This window comes from Malaya genurostris, chromosome 3, assembly GCF_030247185.1.
Source record: "Malaya genurostris strain Urasoe2022 chromosome 3, Malgen_1.1, whole genome shotgun sequence".
Taxonomy (NCBI): domain Eukaryota; kingdom Metazoa; phylum Arthropoda; class Insecta; order Diptera; family Culicidae; genus Malaya; species Malaya genurostris.
In genome coordinates, this window is record NC_080572.1 from 142,160,504 (window position 1) to 142,184,735 (window position 24,232).

At 33.1% G+C, this 24,232-nt stretch overlaps 1 protein-coding gene across 2 annotated transcripts in view; it reads right to left on the bottom strand.

Annotated features, from left to right (window-relative positions):
• Positions 1 to 2,873: 2,873 nt before the first annotated feature.
• LOC131435451 (IDLSRF-like peptide) overlaps positions 2,874 to 24,232 on the bottom strand; it is a 303,940-nt gene continuing 282,581 nt past the window's right edge. The window contains exon 4 of one of the 2 annotated variants that reach the window (XM_058603347.1): positions 2,874 to 3,533. In XM_058603347.1, the coding sequence (XP_058459330.1) occupies positions 3,386 to 3,533 (148 nt within the window). In that variant the 3' untranslated portion in view covers positions 2,874 to 3,385. Of the gene's footprint in view, positions 3,534 to 19,097; positions 19,320 to 24,232 lie in introns of those variants that run through there. The other variant, XM_058603348.1, reaches the window with a different exon arrangement.

Consider the following 24,232-nt stretch of genomic DNA (forward strand, 5'->3'; position numbering starts at 1 on the left):
AACACGCACCGCGGAACAAAAGTAAAACACGCACTCTAGCCTCTTCCACGGTCTAGATGGAAATGGATTAGACCTTTTCCCTAAAAACCTCAGAATGCCGAATTTCAGTCTTAGCTAACCGGAAGTACGTAATTTTACCGAAGTAAGATTCGTATTTTCGAAAACCGAACTTCTTGGACAACAGTTTTAAGATTCATTAGCTCTTTCCCTCCCGAATCTTATGCATTCAACCATCCCGCGCCAATACCCTTTTTGCGTTCAAATCGTTATCTGGCGAACATTGATAAGACTACGCGAAAGAGGACTCTTCGGAGGCTGAAACCTAACCATTCGTATTGGTTTTGCAATATAGTAAGACCGATCGGTTATATAAAGAAGAGAAAAAGTTTGTATGCGCAAAGAAATGTAGATTAGCCGCCGGTGTTCATTCTTCATCTGATTAGAGATGCTTAACTTTTTACACGGAAGGGAATTATTTCAAGCGGCGGCTGACTTATTTGAATCATGACAAACGTGAATCATGACAAACGTGACTGCTACACTATATCATGCTTTTTTCAAAACGCCCCTGATGGAGTGGTTCTCAACTAATTGTCTACCAAATGATTTTAAATGGTGGGTCTGAGTAACTTCAGCAAGTTTGCCGAAGTGCTATCTGCTGACAGGAGCAAGATAATCGTTCACAAGCCCAATCAACCGAAATCCCATATAATCTGGGCCACGTCTAACGCGCACTCGTTAGACGAGTTATACGAGACTTCTCTGTAATTGTATTCGTGTGAATCTATATTGAAATATCATTTTAATAGTGATTGCATATCAAGAAATCTGTTGATGCAAAATATGAGGAGGTTTTTTTGCCTGTTGGAGAGCAAGTTTAACAGAAACTAAGACCACCGGGCATTTCCCAAAATAAATAAACAAATAAACAAATAAACAAATAAACAAATAAACAAATAAACAAATAAACAAATAAACAAATAAACAAATAAACAAATAAACAAATAAACAAATAAACAAATAAACAAATAAACAAATAAACAAATAAACAAATAAACAAATAAACAAATAAACAAATAAACAAATAAACAAATAAACAAATAAACAAATAAACAAATAAACAAATAAACAAATAAACAAATAAACAAATAAACAAATAAACAAATAAACAAATAAACAAATAAACAAATAAACAAATAAACAAATAAACAAATAAACAAATAAACAAATAAACAAATAAACAAATAAACAAATAAACAAATAAACAAATAAACAAATAAACAAATAAACAAATAAACAAATTAACAAATAAACAAATAAACAAATAAACAAATAAACAAATAAACAAATAAACAAATAAACAAATAAACAAATAAACAAATAAACAAATAAACAAATAAACAAATAAACAAATAAACAAATAAACAAATAAACAAATAAACAAATAAACAAATAAACAAATAAACAAATAAACAAATAAACAAATAAACAAATAAACAAATAAACAAATAAACAAATAAACAAATAAACAAATAAACAAATAAACAAATAAACAAATAAACAAATAAACAAATAAACAAATAAACAAATAAACAAATAAACAAATAAACAAATAAACAAATAAACAAATAAACAAATAAACAAATAAACAAATAAACAAATAAACAAATAAACAAATAAACAAATAAACAAATAAACAAATAAACAAATAAACAAATAAACAAATAAACAAATAAACAAATAAACAAATAAACAAATAAACAAATAAACAAATAAACAAATAAACAAATAAACAAATAAACAAATAAACAAATAAACAAATAAACAAATAAACAAATAAACAAATAAACAAATAAACAAATAAACAAATAAACAAATAAACAAATAAACAAATAAACAAATAAACAAATAAACAAATAAACAAATAAACAAATAAACAAATAAACAAATAAACAAATAAACAAATAAACAAATAAACAAATAAACAAATAAACAAATAAACAAATAAACAAATAAACAAATAAACAAATAAACAAATAAACAAATAAACAAATAAACAAATAAACAAATAAACAAATAAACAAATAAACAAATAAACAAATAAACAAATAAACAAATAAACAAATAAACAAATAAACAAATAAACAAATAAACAAATAAACAAATAAACAAATAAACAAATAAACAAATAAACAAATAAACAAATAAACAAATAAACAAATAAACAAATAAACAAATAAACAAATAAACAAATAAACAAATAAACAAATAAACAAATAAACAAATAAACAAATAAACAAATAAACAAATAAACAAATAAACAAATAAACAAATAAACAAATAAACAAATAAACAAATAAACAAATAAACAAATAAACAAATAAACAAATAAACAAATAAACAAATAAACAAATAAACAAATAAACAAATAAACAAATAAACAAATAAACAAATAAACAAATAAACAAATAAACAAATAAACAAATAAACAAATAAACAAATAAACAAATAAACGAATAAACAATTAAACAAATAAACAAATAAACAAATAAACAAATAAACAAATAAACAAATAAACAAATAAACAAATAAACAAATAAACAAATAAACAAATAAACAAATAAACAAATAAACAAATAAACAAATAAACAAATAAACAAACAAACACAGAAAATTATCTATTGAAATTGAGTGTAATGTGCCGTGGAAATAGCGTAATGAGCTCGATTTGACGAACCACAGTAATACGAAATTGAGGAGCAATGATTTCTGAAATAGACTAGTCTCTTACATATGTCATATATTTAGATACACAGAAACTTCCATTTACGAAATAAAGCGAGGGTATGAAGATGAAATTATATCAGAGAAAGTTTGCGTTATTTGAACTTTATTAGTATCAGTCGAATGAATGGAAAACTTATTGAATAATACTTCGTGAATGGAGGTTCAAGTGTACTTATTATTTCGGGTTGAAATCACATCAAGCAAAGCTACAATTTGTTTTGTTGTATAGTGAATAATTTAGTAAGTTAATCTGTGTAATGGCAAAATCGTGGTTCTTATTATTACACATGTGTCAGTCCATTTCTCGTAACCACGTTATCGGCATTACGAATTAGTTTTTCAAATATATTAATACAAAGGTCGTTTTCGTAAATTTTACTCGTTTGGTTCGGGAACAGTATGCTCACTTTTCTTCCTGTTGATCGATCTTTCTAATTGTATGTCATTTTTATTTCTGTAACGATAGAAAAATATCTCCGAGGACAACTAACGTTTGTTCTTAAAAGTTATATCCATCCATGTATGATCCTAAATAAGAGTAAAATTGGGGTTGAATTGGAACAGAATAATAAAACGATGGATACTGATCTAGCGCTACTCAATCAAGAAATCCTGTGTTAACTAGTTTCTCAAGAAAAAACTTAACATCTCCTAGTTCTGAGTCCTTGATACCAATGGACTTAAGCATACCAAGATCACCATTTTCAACAGCCATGAAAACAGATCGCAAATGTTCCAAATCTGATCTGCAAATAAAAACAATTATTTCATATTTAAAATCCAAGTTTAGGTTTTTCTAGGTTTGCTAAGATGTATAAGAACACATATATATATATATATATATATATATATATATATATATATATATATATATATATATATATATATATATATATATATATATATATATATATATATATATATATCTATATATATATATATATATATGTATATATATATATATATATATATATATATATATATATATATATATATATATATATATATATATATATATATATATATATATATATATATATATATATATATATATATATATATATATATATATATATATATATATATATATATATATATATATATATATATATATATATATAGAGGGCATTTTTCCTTTAACTATTTTTTATCGGTTTCGAAAAAATATTTGGTTTTGTTGAATGATTTCTTGAAGTTCCATATTTAAAATCCAAGTTTAGGTTTTCCTAGGTTTGCTAAGATGTATAAGCACACACACATGTATACATATCATCTTATATCTCCGGAACCGGAAGTCGGATCGGAATGAAATTCAATAGCAGGCTATGGGACTATCATAAACTTTATCATTGCAAATGTCAAGGACAAGGATATTTGAAAAGAACATATCTAAGAAAGACGAGTAATTCAACCACGGTATGAAAGCTCTTTTGAAGTACTTTAATATGTAAGTAGTCTCATCTGCACCTTCCTGCGCCTTTTGATAATAGACACGTTAGAATTTTATTTAAAAAAACATGAAAAAATGCTTTATTTCATTAAACTGAAATGATAGCAGCATAGTATGTTCGAGAAAGTTGTATAGTTTTTAAAGACAAAAAACTTTGTATAACATGAAAAACTCATATAAATTGAAAATATATATGTTTTCTTACAAAAACTGGTTTTTGGACACCCTTTTTAGAAAATACATTATATCTTGAATTGAACTCAAGTTATGGGAGTATTTTGATTAATGTAGCCTAATACTAACTCGGATTTGAGCATTGGTCAATTTTGAAAACTGAAAATGTAGAAGCAAGTACTTTAAAATGGTCTATGCATCGCAAAAATTGTTGAAAAACTTAACATCTTAACTGAGAAACTGATAAGTTTTCGATTGTGAATATCTTTTGTTGTATTTAACGTATCAACTACATGCTGTGGCCTTTGGTGTTTTTATCACAATCATCGCTGGTGATTGGGTCAGCTTAATAAGGACTATTCGAATTTTGTAATATATTTGTTTCCTCATAAACATCATAAAACATATCAGTAAATGTCTAAACATGAAATAGAAGCCAATTCTTCCATGTTTACACGGTTGAAATTTTTTTTAGTTTATGTATAAGGGGGGGGGGGGGGGGGGATAGGGTCTAAACGATGAAAAATATCATCATTTTTGAGAAATTTTTGCAGAGTTATCGTGCAACAAAATAAATTCAAATTTTTTGAATGATTCGCACAACATTTTGTAATTTTATCGTGGAAAAATATTGAGAAATAAGTCGGGGAAGAGGTATTTTTGAGAACGCTTCTTAAAAATCATGATTTGCGGTGTCCACTGTATCTCAGCGCAGACTGATAAGAAGTCAACAAATCAAGGCAGCATAGATAGAGTAGATGTTTTTCTAGACCCCAACGTTTCTGTTTGATTTATTTTTTAATTTTTTGAATTTTTGGTCTACGATTTTTCACGAAAAAATTCGCCATTTTGTAGCTGTAAACTCTCCCCAAAGTAACAAACAAGGAAAAGGAAAACGGGTGGGTCTGGTTTTTTATGTGTAGAAAGTGTGTGCAAAATTTAAAAAAAATTGGTTCAGTAGTTTTTGAATGACGATGGATGCGGACTTTCAAAACCTGCTTTCGAGAAAAACGCGTTCAAAGTTTTTTGTCTATAAAATCAATGGAAACAATTTATTACTCAAGGGAGCCCGTAGGGTCTAACATTTTCACAAAATCATATTTTTTCTTTTGTATACTTTTATAATGAAACATTTCAAGAATGTTTTTCAGTTCGGTTTTACATCTCATCCAAGTCAGTCGATAAAACAAATCCACTTACGTTCGGGACAGAAGAAACCAAGTACAGTATTGTGTAGTGAACAATAGAACGACATCGAAATGAGTGAACCAAACGAACAAAAGCTACCGCCGACAAGAAAGAATACAATTTTTGTTGATTTCAGGCAGTGCAAAATTCGACCTTCGATACGAGAACTTGAAGGTTTGCTTAAGGAGCAAATGCATCTTGACATTAAACGTGTGCATTTACTTCAATGCAATAAGACGAATAATGTTGTTTACATCCAGTTTTATAAAGAGTTGGATGCAATTCAATTCGCAAAAGACAATAACAATGTGCACTATGTGGAGCACTATGAAGAACATTAAGTACAACATTCCAGTATATATGGATGATAGTGCTATAGAAGTGCGTGTGCATGATCTCCACTCAAGCGTCGCCGATTCATATATTCGCAAAACTATGTCCCAATACGGAGAGATTCTCTCTATCGAAGAAGAAAAGTGGAAGAATTTTTTCCCCGGTATTCTAAATAGCGTACGTTTATTACGCATACACTTGAAGAAGCCTATACCTTCTCATGTGATTTTCGGTCAAGATACAAGAATTCCGTGCAAATCACTTGTTACCTATGACAATCAGATGGCCACATGTCAATATTGCCAAAAAGCTGTTCACTACGGTAAGCCATGTGATAAACTGGACAAGGAGACAACTACACCAAAGGACAACGGTGCTTCCTTTACACCTACCCCAAGCAACCCCAGTACACCTGTGACAGCCCTCAACAACAATGTAGCATCCCCTTCAACGAAACCATCAGTATCCTTTATAGAACAAAGTACACCGGCTGCAGTTAACAACTTACCCTCCAATCAACCAGCAATTGCAACCAATATACAACAAGGTGCATCTACAGCAACTAGCAACGAAGAGAAGACGGAAATCGACAACAATACTATCGATGCGGCAATGGATGACGACACGAATCACGAACGAAGTGCCCCTCAATCCTCGCAGGAGAGAAATGGAAGCTCCTCTCCCCCTGAAAAAAGGGTGACAACGAGATCTAACTCAAAAAAAAATTTATTTAAAAAATCGGCTGAAAAAAAAGAATGTTTTGTCTAGTTTTTAGATCAATCGAAGCAGAAATCTTGGGCCTGTGCGCCGAGCTCTTACTTCTTCGCAGTATGAGATAAGCAAAGATAAAGGCCCATAACTTGCCGAGGTTTTCTCCGATAGTCTTGAAAATTTCACAGAATATTCTTGAAATGTTTTACTATGAGAAAATATAAAGAAAATAATTAATGATTTTTCAAAAGTGTTAGACCCTAGACCCGCCCCTTAAGGTGAAATGTAGCGGAATGCGAAAATCGCGTTTTTGATCAATTATTCAAAAACTAGACCGATTTTCGAAAAACCAAAAACACTTAAGTTTTCGAAATCAAATTTATCATAACTAAGTATTCTTAGAATTTTGAAATTTTGTTTTGCCGAGCCGTAATTGGTTTTTGAAATGTATAAACGGTTACTGTTCCGTTCCACGGGGATGATTTTAAAACTGAAAAGTAGTGTTTGTAGCAGAATTTCACAAAGAATCTGAAAATGCAACTCAAAATTATAAAATTTTAGCTAAAACAACCGAAATTTGAAAAAGTTTACATAATTTTTTCCGCATCTTTTTTTATTGCTTGCGCGCTGCTGTTTCGTATTGAGGTGGTGTGAGAAATGCACGGTGGGCACGGTGGCATTATATCGTGAGCAAAAATTACATATAAAATGACACGAATTTAAAGCAGCATTGGGTTTTGTGTTGAAATAAAAATGAATACAATACAATAGAATACAATGACATGGGTATTGTAAGAAATTGTTTATTTTCTAAGTAACTGTCATTTATAATGCTGGAAAAGTCCAATTCTGTTGAGTTCAATGCATTGATGTTGCTGAGTCAATAAAGCCTGGCTGTGTGATATCGTATTATTATTTTAGATTGTAGCAATTTTTATAGCAAAACTATAACTTCATCATCGATAATACTTGGATTGTATTTCATTGCTACTGAATGAAATACAATCCAAGTATTATCGTGATACAAACAATGTGATAAACATTGATAAACAACAGGCATATACATGGTTAGCAATTTCTACAATACATATACATATAACCTTATGTTAGTCATTCATAATTACTCATGATTTATAGCTCTAGTGTATAAGTAATCACTAACAACAACGATTGAATTAGCATATATTCAAAGTGTGAAGGATTCAAAAATCCATTACGTCCAGTCTTATTTACAAGCCAAAATAACGAGAGGTAATCCCACTGCGCTCAATCATTGAAAAAAGTTCTTGTTTCTATGTGTCCGTTTTTCTTGGCATGCTTTGTGCGACGATTCGTTCAACTGAAGCGGATAAAATTTTGCGCGCATTTTATGACGCTACATTTCACCTTAATAGCCTTGATTCGTATTCAATTAATTAGATTTATTTAGTTCCTTGCATATTTATTCCTATATTTATTTATACGTTCATTTATTAATTTACATAATTATTTATTCACCTATTTATTTGATTTGTTTAGAAATTTATTTATTCGTCTATTTATTTGTTTGTGTTATTTGGCTTTAATATCATAATTGAATAATCCAATAATGTCAAGGTTTCGCATGTAACTGGAAAAATGCCCTATTTATATATATATATATATATATATATATATATATATATATATATATATATATATATATATATATATATATATATATATATATATATATATATATATATATATATATATATATATATATATATATATATATATATATATATATATATATATATATATATATATATACATATAAATAGGGCATTCCTTTAACTATTTTTATCGGTTTTAAAAAAAAGATTTGGTATTGTTGAATGGTTTTTTGAAGTTCCTCGTTCACAAAAAAGAACCTTTATTCAACAGCATATACAGAGAAATCTTATGAAGATTCAAAACTTTCAAATGAAATGCGCGTCTTTCCTTAGCTTTTAAATAAGCAATTCCAAAAACAACCTCATAATTTATTTAATGACAAATGTTTTTTTATATTTTTGACTTGAACCAGTTACATGCGAAACCTTGACATTATTGGATTATTCAATTATGATATTAAAGCCAAATAACACAAACAAATAAAAAGACGAATAAATAAATTTCTAAACAAATCAAATAAATAGGTGAATAAATAATTATGTAAATTAATAAATGAACGTATAAATAAATATAGGAATAAATATGCAAGGAACTAAATAAATCTAATTAATTGAATACGAATCGAGGCTATTAAGGGGCGGGTAGGGTCTAACACTTTTGAAAAATCATTGATTATGTTCTTTATATTTTCTCATAGTAAAACATTTCAAGAATATTCTGTGAAATTTTCAAGACTATCAGAGAAAACCTCGGCAAGTTATGGGCCTTTATCTTTGCTTATCTCATACTGCGAAGCAGGCCCGTACCCAGAATTTCGTTTCGGGAGGGGCCCAAAAATAGAAAAATAATGTTACTGAAGATTGCTTATGTAGCTAATTCTCGGTGTGCCTTTTAAGGGTGTTTTAACAGACACTTTAAACTTTACCACTGGAACTGTCATTGTATTACATTATTGTCTGAGACCTTCTAAATAATTATATATCTGTTTTTGATTTCGGGAGGGGCCCGGGCCCCTTGGGCCCCCCCTCTGGGTACGTGACTGCTGCGAAGAAGTATGAGCTCGGCGCACAGGCCCAAGATTTCTGCTTCGATTGATCTAAAAGTAGACAAAACATTCTTTTTTTTCAGCCGATTTTTTAAATAAATTTTTTTTTGAGTTGGATCTCGTTGTCACCCTTTTTTCAGGGGGAGAGGAGCTTCCATTTCTCTCCTGCGAGGATTGAGGGGCACTTCGTTCGTGGTTCGTGTCGTCATCCATTGCCGCATCGATAGTATTGTTGTCGATTTCCATCTGTTTTTCGTTGCTAGTTGCTGTAGATGCACCTTGTTGTATATTGGTTGCAATTGCTGGTTGATTGGAGGGTAAGTTGTTAACTGCAGCCGGTGTACTTTGTTCTATAAAGGATACTGATGGTTTCGTTGAAGGGGATGCTACATTGTTGTTGAGGGCTGTCACAGGTGTACTGGGGTTGCTTGGGGTAGGTGTAAAGGAAGCACCGTTGTCCTTTGGTGTAGTTGTCTCCTTGTCCAGTTTATCACATGGCTTACCGTAGTGAACAGCTTTTTGGCAATATTGACATGTGGCCATCTGATTGTCATAGGTAACAAGTGATTTGCACGGAATTCTTGTATCTTGACCGAAAATCACATAAGAAGGTATAGGCCTCTTCAAGTGTATGCGTAATAAACGTACGCCATTTAGAATACCGGGGAAAAAATTCTTCCACTTTTCTTCTTCGATAGAGAGAATCTCTCCGTATTGGGACATAGTTTTGCGAATATATGAATCGGTGACGCCTGAATGGAGATCATGCACACGCACTTCTATAGCACTATCATCCATATATACTGGAATGTTGTACTTAATGTTCTCGTGCTCCACATAGTGCACATTGTTATTGTCTTTTGCGAATTGAATTGCATCCAGCTCTTTATAAAACTGGATGTAAACAACATTATTCGTCTTATTGCATTGAAGTAAATGCACACGTTTAATGTCAAGATGCATTTGCTCCTTAAGCAAACCTTCAAGTTCTCGTATCGAAGGTCGAATTTTGCACTGCCTAAAATCAACAACAATTGTATTCTTTCGTGTCGGCGGTAGCTTTTGTTCGTTTGGTTCACTCTTTCGAGGTCGTTCTATTGTTTACTACACAATACTGTACTTGGTTTCTTCTGTCCCGAACGTAAGCGGTTTTGTTTTATCGACTGACTTGGATGAGATGTAAAACCGAACTGAAAAACATTCTTGAAATGTTTCATTATAAAAGAATACAGAAGAAAAAATATGATTTTGTGAAAATGTTAGACCCTACGGGCTCCCTTGAGTAATAAATTGTTTCCATTGATTTTATAGACAAAAATCTTTGAACGCGTTTTTCTTGAAAGCAGGTTTTGAAAGTCCGTATCCATCGTCATTCAAAAACTACTGAATCAATTTTTTTTAAATTTTGCACACACTTTCTACACATAAAAAACCAGACCCACCCGTTTTCCTTTTCCTTGTTTGTTACTTTGGGGAGAGTTTACAGCTACAAAATGGCGAATTTTTTCGTGAAAAATCGTAGACATTGAACAACCACCAAAAATTAAAAAAATTCAAAAAAATCAAACAGAAACGTTGGGGTCTAGAAAAACATCTACTCTATCTATGCTGCCTTGATTTGTTGACTTCTTATCAGTCTGCGCTGAGATACAGTGGACACCGCAAATCATGATTTTTAAGAAGCGTTCTCAAAAATACCTCTTCCCCGACTTATTTCTCAATATTTTTCCACGAGAAAATTACAAAATGTTGTGCGAATGATGCTTTTTATCATTCAAAAAATTTGAATTTATTTTGTTGCACGATAACTCTGCAAAAAATTCTCAAAAATAATGATATTTTTCATCGTTTAGACCCTACCCCCCCCCCCCCCCCTTAAACATAAAATAAAAAAAAATTTCAACCGTGTAAACATGGAAGAATTGGCTTCTATTTCATGTTTAGACATTTACTGATAATGTTTATGAGGAAACAAATATATTACAAAATTCGAATAGTCCTTATTAAGCTGGTCCAATCACCAGCGATGATTGTGATAAAAACACCGAAGGTCACAGCATGTAGTTGATACGTTAAATACAACAAAAGATATTCACAATCGAAAACTTATCAGTTTCTCAGTTAAGATGTTAAGTTTTTCAACAATTTTTGCGAAGCATAGATCATTTTACAGTACTTGCTTCTACATTTTCAGTTTTCAAAATTGACCAATGCTCAAATCCAAGTTAGTATTAGGCTTGTTAGGGCAGGATCGTAGTTTCCAACGGATTAATAATTGGATATCACACACGGCAACGAACGAATAACACCGCCAAACGGAAATGGTAATTCTAAATTGAAACTCGTCACTACTGAGCACAAAATTGCTATATTTCAAAACGATCTGGTTAACTGAACGGTTCGAGCAGAAAAGAGAAGCTTTATTTCTCAGCTAAGCCTATTTAAAACCTACGTTGTGAATTTGGAAAGCTTTTCTAAACTTAATTATAGCAAGGCTGACCACACTGTCTTACAGCTAAACTTTTCATATCCATAATATTGAGAACTGTCATCGCCGCCACCTGAAATTCTTGAATTTCACCTTGACTTATCTAAATGTCATAACAATTCATATCAAAAACAACTATGCGGACTAAAATTTTGTTTCGTTAAGACACTATCCGAAAATTTATCTTAGTTTTTCTCGTAGGGCAGCAGACACACTTTAGTGATGGGACGACGGATGATTCCTCTGCTGGTCTTCAATTCTACGACGCGGGTGAGTCCATCCGGTCCGGGGTTTGTGTTGATGATTCTCGCTAACGGCCACTTTACTGGCGCAAGAAACTCGTCGACAACGATGACCATCCTGCCGGGTTGAAATGCGGTATTTGCAGGAATATGTTTATTTTCCTTCTGCAATTCTTGTAGGTATTCCGTTTTCCATTGGTACCAAAACTGTTGAACTCGATGCTGGAGTCGCTGATAATGATCCAGACGTGTGATCGGGATCTGGCTGACGTCTGCATCGGGAAGAGCGGACATCGAAGTACCAATGAGAAAATGTGCGGGTGTGAGGACTGCCAAGTCGTTTGGATCCTCGGTGAGAGGAGTTAACGGCCGGGAGTTCATTGCAGCTTCGATTTCTGCCAACACTGTTGACATATCCTCAAAGGAAAGCATCGCATTTCCTAGCTGGCGATGCAAATGTTTCTTAGCAACTTTGACTGCTGCTTCCCATAATCCACCGAAATGGGGAGCCTTTGGTGGGGTCATATGCCATTGTATGCCTTTGACTGCACAATGGGTGCCAATTTCTCCGGTCGTCTGTTCGTTTTGTAGCATTTTATACAAGGCATGCAGTTCATTGCGTGCACCTTCGAAATTCTTGCCATTATCAGAGTGCATATGAGCAGGGGAGCCTCGGCGAGCGATGAATCGTCGTAGCGCAGTTAAAAATGCGGGGGTTGACAAATCACTGACTAGCTCAATGTGTACTGCTTTCGTCACAAAGCATACAAAAATGCTCAAGTATGCTTTGGTAGGTGATGCTCGCTTGTGTATGGCTTTTAAATATACAGGACCAGCGTAATCAACACCGGTAACCGAAAATGGTCTGCTCTGGGTGACTCTTTGTTCGGGCAGCTGTCCGGTTTGTTGCTGGGCAGGAACGGGACAGGCACGGGCACATCTGTAGCAGTTTCTTATGACGTTGCTGACTACTCGTCGTCCTTGAATTGGCCAATATTCCTGGCGTATGGCAGCTAGGGTAACGCGGCCGCCACCGTGAAGCAATTTCAGATGATAATGATGGGCAACTAATCGTGTAAATGGATGGATACTGGGAAGTAGGATTGGATGCTTGGTCAGATAGGGCTGCTCGGAAAGCTTGATTCTACCTCCGACACGTAGAATTCCGTCTGAGTCAATAAAGGGGCTCAACAGGCGCAAATGTGATCGACTCGATAACGTTTTACCCCTCCCCAGATCCCTCATTTCATCTGCGAATGTATCTGCTTGGGCTAATTGTATCAATCTCACACGGGCGAAAGACATTTCATCAACCGAAAGTGCTATTGTTTTTTCTTTCACCGATTCGGTGATCGCTTGACGACGACATGCTGTACTAAAGCGGAGGCAGTATGCTGTTATTCGAATTAATCGATTGTATGATGATGATCGATTGAAAATTTCATTAATAGTCGGTTCACTTTGAACTACTGCCACAATACTTCGTCGTTCTAAAATTTCTTCGGGTATTTTCTGCTGTTGTGTTGTCACTGGCCATTCCGCTTCGGGTAGTTTCAGCCATGTAGGTCCATAGTGCCAAAGATCACTGCTCAGAAAATCGAGCACGCTCATGCCCCTCGTGATGAGATCTGCTGGATTGTGTTTACCTGCGATGTGATGCCAGCGTGATCCTTGAGTGCAGGTTTGTATTTCGGAGACTCGATTAGCAATGAATGTGCTCCATGCATGTGGAGGTGATCGCAACCATTCGAGTGTGACTGTGGAGTCAGACCAGAAAAATGAGGCAGAAATAGTCATATCTAAAGCAGCGGAAACTTTTCCATGTAGACGTGCTGCAATAACAGCGGCAGATAATTCTAATCGGGGTATGGAAAGTCGTTTCAGCGGGGCAACTTTCGATTTCGATGCAATTAATTGCACATTCACGTTACCTCCGGGATCGGTTGATCTTGCATATATACACGCTCCATATGCTTGCTGGGATGCATCTGCAAAGGTATGAAGCTGCACAGTTGCATTTGCCAAAAATGCATAGCGATTCACTCTGTAAGATGTGATTTTTGGTAGCTCAATGCAATAATTTTCCCATTTATAGCGTATGTTATCCGAAATTTCATCATCCCATCCACAGGGCTGTAACCAAAGTTCTTGCATTAGCATTTTGGCTCGAATGATTACAGGTGCGGTCAAACCAAGCGGGTCGAAATGCTTTGATATAGCGGACAAAATAGATCGTTTGGTATGTAATTTACTATCATATATCGGAGTGGAATCAAATCGCAGCTGATCGGAGACGGGTTCCCAACTAATTCCCAATGCCTTTATTGCTTCATCGCGATCAAATTTGAGCGAGGGTTGTGTACCAATCTGTGATTGATCGAGGCCTCTCAGAACGTTTCTGTTATTTGATGTCCATTTTCTAAGGGTGAATCCACCTTTTGTTAGTAGCTCGTCTAATTCAACACGCGTTTGGATTGCCTCTTCTTCCGTCTCTGCGCCTCCTATATAGTCGTCCACATAAAATCCCTTACGTAAGGCTGGTTCGCCGAGTGGATAGAGATTACCTTCATCTATTGCCAGTTGTTGTAAGCTTCGGGTAGCCAAAAATGATGACGGAGACAGGCCATACGTTACCGTTTGTAATTCGAAGGTGGAAATTGGATCGTTGGAATTAAATCGCCAAAATATGCGTTGGAGCGGTGCGTCGTTGGGGTTGAGCAACACTTGACGGTACATTTTTTCAATGTCCGCCACGAGGGCAATGGGATACTTGCGGAACCGAAGTACTAAAGTGAGCAGTTCGTCTTGAACGATAGGGCCAATTTGTAGTGCATCATTTAGCGAATATCCGGTCGATGTTTTTGCGGATCCGTCGAATACCACACGAACTTTTGTGGTGGAGCTAGATTCCTTTAGAACGGCATGGTGCGGTAAATAATGTACTAACGATGGTTCGGGTTCGGTTGACGGTACCAACCTCATATGGCCGAGCGACCAATATTCAGACAGAAACGAGTGGTACTGAATTTTCAAATTTGGATCTTGACTAAGTCGCCTCTCTAGGTAATGAAAACGACGCAGGGCTGTTGTTTTAGAGTCACCAAGCATGTGATCGAAATTGGAACGGCGGGGCAGGCGGACAATATACCTTCCTTCGGGTGTACGGGATACGGTAGATAAAAAATTCGATTCACACTGCTGTTCTTCTACAGAGTAACTGGGTTGATTTCCTAGCTCTTCTACTCGCCAAAAGTGTTCAAGGGCATCTTGCAGCGGGTCGCTGAGTGTGAGGTGACATAATACGGGATGCGATTCTACGGGAAAACGGCGCCTGCCGGTAACGATCCACCCAAACACGCTATCGATTAGTATTGGGTTTTCAGCTTGAATAAACTTAGTACCAGGGTTTACAAACGTGAAGAAATGTTCTGCACCGAGAAGCATATCGATCGCACCAGTTTTGTTGAATGTTGGATCGGCCAAAAACAAATCTTTCGTGGCATGCCAGCCGTCGACGGGGGTACTTACAACAGGTAAATCGATCGTAATGCGAGGCATCACAAGAAAATCAAGATCAATTTCAAAATCATTTTTTCTCGATCGAATATTTGTTCTGACACTATGTCGGACACTAGACGACGATTCTCCTATGCCATATATGGGTATATTTATCTTGCTCCGCTGTAAGTGTAATAGTTGGCACAATCGTTCGCTTATGATATTGGATTGCGAACCATTGTCTAACAATGCCCGTGCGGGATGAGCTTTGCCATTTGAATCGACAACTAGCAGCACGACCGTGGATAGTAAAACGTTTGTGTTTGAAAACGGGTAGGAATTGTTAGCTTGGACTGCGGCAGCATTTGTGGATGTTGCTGATTGTTGAATGTTCATCGCATTGTTTCGCTTTTCAATGGGTTTCGGTGTATATGCCGGGACGCGTGAAGTGGACGGTTTTTGATCATTTTCGATGGAATGGTAGCCAGGATGCAACAATGAATGATGTCGTTTTTTGCAGTGGCGACAGGAGAACTTCGATGGGCAATTACGAGCAATATGATATTGACGGAAGCAATTGTGGCAAAGGCGCTGATGATTTACTATATTCAAGCGATCTGAGAGCAACATATTTCCGAACCGTTGGCATTGAAAAAGTGGGTGATGTTGTTCGCATGCGTGACATTTACGTTGGGTTGCTTCGGCTACCGCATAAGAAGCGATTTTATGAAATGCGGGTTTTCGAAACGAAGGTGAATGATGAACATTGGTGGGCTGAGCTTGATGATTAACGGTCATCGATTCTAGGACACGGCTTCTACGCTGTAAGAAGTCGATCAGGCAATTGAAATCTGGATTTTCAGCAGTCGTAGCGAAATCTTCCCAAGCCTTGAGGGTACCATCGTCAAGCCGCAAACAAAGTAGGTGCTCTAACATGGTGCTCCATGCATCAATCGGTTCACCAAGTTGACGAAGTGTTTTGGTGTGACGTTCAAATTCGTCGACGACGGAATGCAAGGCAGAAGCGGACTCTTTTTTCATTCTGGGACAATCCAGCAGGGCCTGAAGGTGACGTTTTTTCAATAGATAATCGTTTGCGTATCGGGAGACGAGGGTTTGCCAAGCGATTGTATAATTGGCAGAGCTTATGGCAATGGACTCGATGAGTTGCGCTGCTTCTCCTTTGACAGCAGCGCGAAGATAATGAAACTTTTGAATGGCGGGAACTTCAGTATTAGCGTCAATTAAGGCAACGAATGTATCGTGGAAGGTTAACCATTGGTTGTAATCTCCATCGAATTCCGGAAGCGAAATGGTTGGTAATTTTATGCCCGAGAGCCCAGAACAAGCAGAATGAGGGATTGCATTTGTTAAACTAGGAAGCGCGGGGAGGTACGATTTAAGAGCAGCTTTTATTCGGATGTAGGATGTTTCATAATGGGAACGGAATTGGAGGTGCTTTGCCATACCTTCACTGTTTTCTTCCATATCCTCTAGCTGAGTTTGTACTTCATCCAGTCCCATCCATACGGTGTCTAATGTTTCGATTCGGATTGAAACTTGTCCGGCGTCCCGTTCCGCCACGTAATTTTCAACGAATTGATCCGCTCTTCCAAGAGACGCGATGAGTGTTGTTCGTCGATTGAGAAGCTGCTTCTTTGTGCGATCGTCCGCCATTTTAGACGCGATGAATCCGATGCAGACCTGACGGAATTCACAAAAAAGACCCGGTAGAGCCCGACAAACGGAGTAGAGAATTTGGAGCGGTACTAACCTTCTCAAGGCTAGTTGTATGCCTTGTATTTAAGAGAAATCAGCAGCGAATCCGGAACAGCAACAAACAGGAACGTTGATAGATACTGGCTGCAGATAATTTGTTCTTCAAACAAAAAACAAGCGGATTTTTCTGCTGGACACGTCCGGAACCGTCGGGGATACGTTACACGTATATGGAATGGGAAAAAATGCAAAAATCTCAAGGCACCTGTGATCAATTCCTGCACACGTCGGAAATATACGTACCGTGTGCCTATGCAAATTAGGCCTTGTAATAAAATATTTGCAGCGATGATATTCTCTGGACAATATTTGGATGGTGATGATCCGGAAACAATTGCGATTTAACGAAATGATGGCGGAAAGCGTCGGTTTCCGATGTGCGATGGCGGAATTTTTGGGAAGAAACCGTATCCTGGTCACGGCACCAAAATGTTAGGGCAGGATCGTAGTTTCCAACGGATTAATAATTGGATATCACACACGGCAACGAACGAATAACACCGCCAAACGGAAATGGTAATTCTAAATTGAAACTCGTCACTACTGAGCACGAAATTGCTATATTTCAAAACGATCTGGTTAACTGAACGGTTCGAGCAGAAAAGAGAAGCTTTATTTCTCAGCTAAGCCTATTTAAAACCTACGTTGTGAATTTGGAAAGCTTTTCTAAACTTAATTATAGCAAGGCTGACCACACTGTCTTACAGCTAAACTTTTCATATCCATAATATTGAGAACTGTCAGGCTACATTAATCAAAATACCTCAAATAATCTATTAATAAAGTAATATATCCAAATCGGTTCAGTACTAATGAAGATACATTTGTTTGAAAATACCGGTCTGACTGTTTTTAGACTTGGTAGTCGGAATGTTAAGGAATGGAAAACTGCTCAAGCCCGAGCGAGTCGCGCTGTAGTACGTTACGCGCGTACGAGTCGTGATCAAAAAATTCACTGTTTCAAAAGTATTAATTTTTCGAATCTCAAACTTTGCCAGAATTTAGTCAAATCTCTAAGGCTACTTTTTTCACACCAAAAAGGAGGGTGGTAATGTCAGATATAAAACTGGTATGCTTCCTTCAAACTTTAGAATATCTGTTAGTTGATTGATTGTGTGAATTATGGAAGCATTCCCGTTCTTCAGTACTAAAATTTAAAACGATGCACCCACACTAAAGTACGGATAAGTAACGAAGTAATTTTTATAGCTCCTGAAAAGAACCTTCTATTAAGGCGTTCTTGTTGGAGAATGACGAGTTGAGTTCGAATTCCGATGACTTCCGTCATCTATTCCCAGACTGATCTGGTTGGCGTAGGTATAGCGTTCACAACCGATTATAATCTTCAAATTAAGAAAACATTAATTCAATGGATTGATCAATGATATGTAACTGGCTGCTTCCTTCCTTCCCCCTTGTAATAGTTCAGGATCGGCTTACGCTAGCGAATTATTTGCCAAGAAAACACTTGATCACCTTGAGTAAAACCCACCTTTAATTCCGTATACGGTGCCACTTGATTCCCACTTCCTTACTCTACTCCTACCTCAGAACTCCTCCTACCCTGCTTCCATTCCGTTGCTCCTCTCACGTTCCTCCTGTATTCCGGAACTACTTCGGCGAACTTGACTTGGCTGTTGAGACGAAGCCGAAGTGATGCCGCCGATATGAATGGCGTCGATACTGCAATGTCGAATATCGTTGCACCACGCATCGTATTGGAGGGACGCAGTACGAAAACGGCGTAGCGTAGATTTTATAGGTAAACCGAAGGGCCCTGGTTGTCTGTTTTCGTCTGCTTCTCAAATTGCTCCCCGCTTCTACTGTGCACGAATAACTTCACGATTTTCAAGCAATTTTTCAACAGACATACATAAAGTGCACAGTGGTTCAAAAGCGCAATTTCACGCTCTTAATTGATAACTCATAGGATCGTGGATTTTGAGGTACAGTATCTTTTGGCAAATTTTATTCATGTGATAAATCCCCCTAAAAGTGAGACAAAAATTTTATTTTAGCTCAGGGCCAAGTTACTTCGACAAAGTTGTACAGAAAGTTATTTCAAACAAGTTTGCTGAAGATACTATTACCATAACTTGAGTTTAATTCAAGATATAATGTATTTTCTGAAAAGGGTGTCCAAAAACCAGTTTTTGTAAGAAAACATATATATTTTCAATTTATATGAGTTTTTCATGTTATACAAAGTTTTTCGTCTTTAGAAACTATACAACTTTCTCGAACGTACTATGCTGCTATCATTTCAGTTTAATGAAATAGAGCATTTTTTCATGTTTTTTTAAAATATAACTCCAACTTGTCTATTATCAAAAGGCGCAGGAAGGTGCAGATGAGACTACTTACATATTAAACTACTTCAAAAGAGCTTTCATACCGTGACTGAATTACTCGTCTGCGATCGTCTGCAGACGAGATATGTTCTTTTCAAATATCTTTGTCCTTGACATTTGCAATGATAAAGTTTATTGTATATCAGATCAGAGTTCAGTATATATTCGTTACCATGAAAACTCTCACAATAAAAGGTTTTTATGGACATCGAAGTCTACAAATAGAATAGTTTAGTAATAATTACAGACGGTTTTTTGAAAGTAACTGTCCGACGTTTTTGCCTTTCTCATATAGAAAGGCTATGCAATCACTGTGAAAATCGACTTTTTAACCGAGGCTCGGAGGGCCGAATGTTATATACCATTCGACACAGCTCGACGAACTGAGCAAATGTCTGTGTGTATTTTATTAGTATTTTTCCACGAACGATGGTTAAAAACTGGTACAAATCCCATGTCTGATAAATTTTTCTAGTTTGCAGAATTTGTTAGTTTGTGGGCATGAAAACTTAATTCGGCACTACTGGTCCCCTCTTTTCCTGTTCCGAGAGCACCGAAAGTGGAGAAAAAAAAACTCCTAAAACTAAATTCAATTTGATTTCTCTGCGAATCTTGAACCGATTTTCACAAATCTTGATTTGAATTAAAGTTCATACTGTCTTTAAAGCTACTGTGAAATATCACCCGGAACCGACTTCCAGTTCCGCAGTAGCAGGGCGATGAGTGTCAAAGTTTTCAAATCGCCATGTAGAGTACAACACCGAAGGAAGAAGAAAACACAAAACGAACAAGACGTGCTTTGTTCTATTTCGTACACGTTGTGTAGTGATTACAATAATAATAATAATAATAATAATAATAATAATAATAATAATATTAATAATAATAATAATAATAATAATAATAATAATAATAATAATAATAATAATAATAATAATAATAATAATAATAATAATGATAATAATAATAATAATAATCAGTTCGCTCGTACATCTCAACCAAGTCAGTCGATAAACCAAAACCGCTTACGTTCGGGACAGAAGAAATCAAGTACAGTATTGTGTGGTGAACAATAGAACGATCTCGAAATGAGTGAACCAAACGAACAAAAGCTACCGTCGGTACGAAAGAATACAATTATTGTTGACTTCAGACAGTGCAAAATTCGACCTTCGATACGAGAACTTGAAGGTTTGCTTAAGGAGCAAATGCATCTTGACATTAAACGTGTGCATTTACTTCAATGCAATAAGACCAATAATGTTGTTTATATCCAGTTCTATAAAGAGTTGGATGCAATTCAATTCGCTAAAGACAATAATAATGTGCACTATGTGGAGCATGAAAATATCAAGTACAACATTCCAGTATATATGGAAGATAGTGCTATAGAAGTGAGTGTGCATGATCTTCCCTCAAGCGTCAACGATTCTTATATTCGCGCAACTATGTCCTAATACGGAGAGATTCTCTCTATCGAAGAAGAAAAGTGGATGAATTTTTTCCCCGGTATTCTAAATGGTGTACGTTTGTTACGCATGCGCTTGAGGAGGCCTATACCTTCTTATGTAACATTCGGTCAGGATACAAGAATCCCGTGCATATCACTTGTTACCTATGACAATCAGATGGCCACATGTCAATATTGCCAAAAAGCTGTTCACTACGGTAAGCCATGTGATAAACCGGACAAGGAGACAACTATACCAAAGGACAACGGTGCTTCCTTTACACCAACCCCAAGCAACCCCAGTACACCTGTTACAGTCTCCATCAACAGGGAAGTATCTCCTTCAACGAAACCATCCAACGTAACCCCTATAGAACAAAGTACACCAGCTGCAGTTAACAGCTTACCATCCAACCAACCAGCAACTGCAAACAATGTACAACAAGGTGCATCTACAGCAACTAGCAACGAAATCAACAACAATACCACGGCAATGGATGACGAGACGAACCACGAACAAACTGCCTCTCAATCCTCGCAGGAGGAAAATGTAAGCTCCTCTCCCCCTAGAAAAAGGGTGACAACGAGATCCAATACAAAAAATTTTTATCTAAAAACTCAGCTAAATTGGCCACGTAAAGCTTGTACGCAAATAGGCTCGAATAAAATATCTTTTAAATAAAAAAAATAATAATAATAAAAAAAAAATTATAATGATAATAATAATAATAATAATAATAATAATAATAATAATAATAATAATAATAATAATAATAATAATAATAATAATAATAATAATAATAATAATAATAATAATAATAATAATAATAATAATAATAATAATAATAATAATAATAATAATAATAATAATAATAATAATAATAATAATAATAATAATAATAATAATAATAATAATAATAATAATAATAATAATAATAATAATAATAATAATAATAATAATAATAATAATAATAATAATAATAATAATAATAATAATAATAATAATAATAATAATAATAATAATAATAATAATAATAATAATAATAATAATAATAATAATAATAATAATAATAATAATAATAATAATAATAATAATAATAATAATAATAATAATAATAATAATAATAATAATAATAATAATAATAATAATAATAATAATAATAATAATAATAATAATAATAATAATAATAATAATAATAATAATAATAATAATAATAATAATAATAATAATAATAATAATAATAATAATAATAATAATAATAATAATAATAATAATAATAATAATAATAATAATAATAATAATAATAATAATAATAATAATAATAATAATAATAATAATAATAATAATAATAATAATAATAATAATAATAATAATAATAATAATAATAATAATAATAATAATAATAATAATAATAATAATAATAATAATAATAATAATAATAATAATAATAATAATAATAATAATAATAATAATAATAATAATAATAATAATAATAATAATAATAATAATAATAATAATAATAATAATAATAATAATAATAATAATAATAATAATAATAATAATAATAATAATAATAATAATAATAATAATAATAATAATAATAATAATAATAATAATAATAATAATAATAATAATAATAATAATAATAATAATAATAATAATAATAATAATAATAATAATAATAATAATAATAATAATAATAATAATAATAATAATAATAATAATAATAATAATAATAATAATAATAATAATAATAATAATAATAATAATAATAATAATAATAATAATAATAATAATAATAATAATAATAATAATAATAATAATAATAATAATAATAATAATAATAATAATAATAATAATAATAATAATAATAATAATAATAATAATAATAATAATAATAATAATAATAATAATAATAATAATAATAATAATAATAATAATAATAATAATAATAATAATAATAATAATAATAATAATAATAATAATAATAATAATAATAATAATAATAATAATAATAATAATAATAATAATAATAATAATAATAATAATAATAATAATAATAATAATAATAATAATAATAATAATAATAATAATAATAATAATAATAATAATAATAATAATAATAATAATAATAATAATAATAATAATAATAATAATAATAATAATAATAATAATAATAATAATAATAATAATAATAATAATAATAATAATAATAATAATAATAATAATAATAATAATAATAATAATAATAATAATAATAATAATAATAATAATAATAATAATAATAATAATAATAATAATAATAATAATAATAATAATAATAATAATAATAATAATAATAATAATAATAATAATAATATTAATAATAATAATAATAATAACAATAATATTCCTACTACATGTTTTATGCTGCTGATTCATGCTGTTTAGCTTGACTTCCATATGCACAAGTAACAGAAACGCAGGTTCGTTTCGTTTGTTAGATTTCGTTTAATTGGTTTATTCGAAATAGAGCATGAGATAGTAAGTATAGGTTTAACTACGTTCAAAACTGTTCCAATTTGTAGGTCATATTTGTTGGTAGTAAACGAACCAACTTCGGCTATTCCGTTTATCTGAATCAGGTTTCGGAAGAATTGGAAATAGTGATCAAAAACTGCAAAAAGGATCTCACTTACTTTTCTTGGAGATGGCCAAATCGATTTTCACAAACTTATAGGTTCAAAAGAAAAGTCTTACAGTTTCATACGGAATTCCTTAATTTGTTCTGGATACTGCTTTCGATTCCGGAACTACAGGGTAAACAGGTTTAGACTTTGTGAGATTAGATCCGAACAAATTATTCTATTTCTATTCAATAAACAGTTGTTTTTGCGAATTTCACGATTATATTTATGATGTAATGAGTAATATGAGAAAGGCATCATTACACCACTAGGTGGATTAAAATAGGTTTTTAAAAGTGAGATAAGAAGCCACGACTTTGGAAAAACGCAATTATCATGTCGAATTACGTTATGTCATTTTTTGATAAGTTTTTTTCTATAGAAAAGCTCTGCGGATAAATATCCTCTATTCATCAATTAAAGTGGAGATCGCT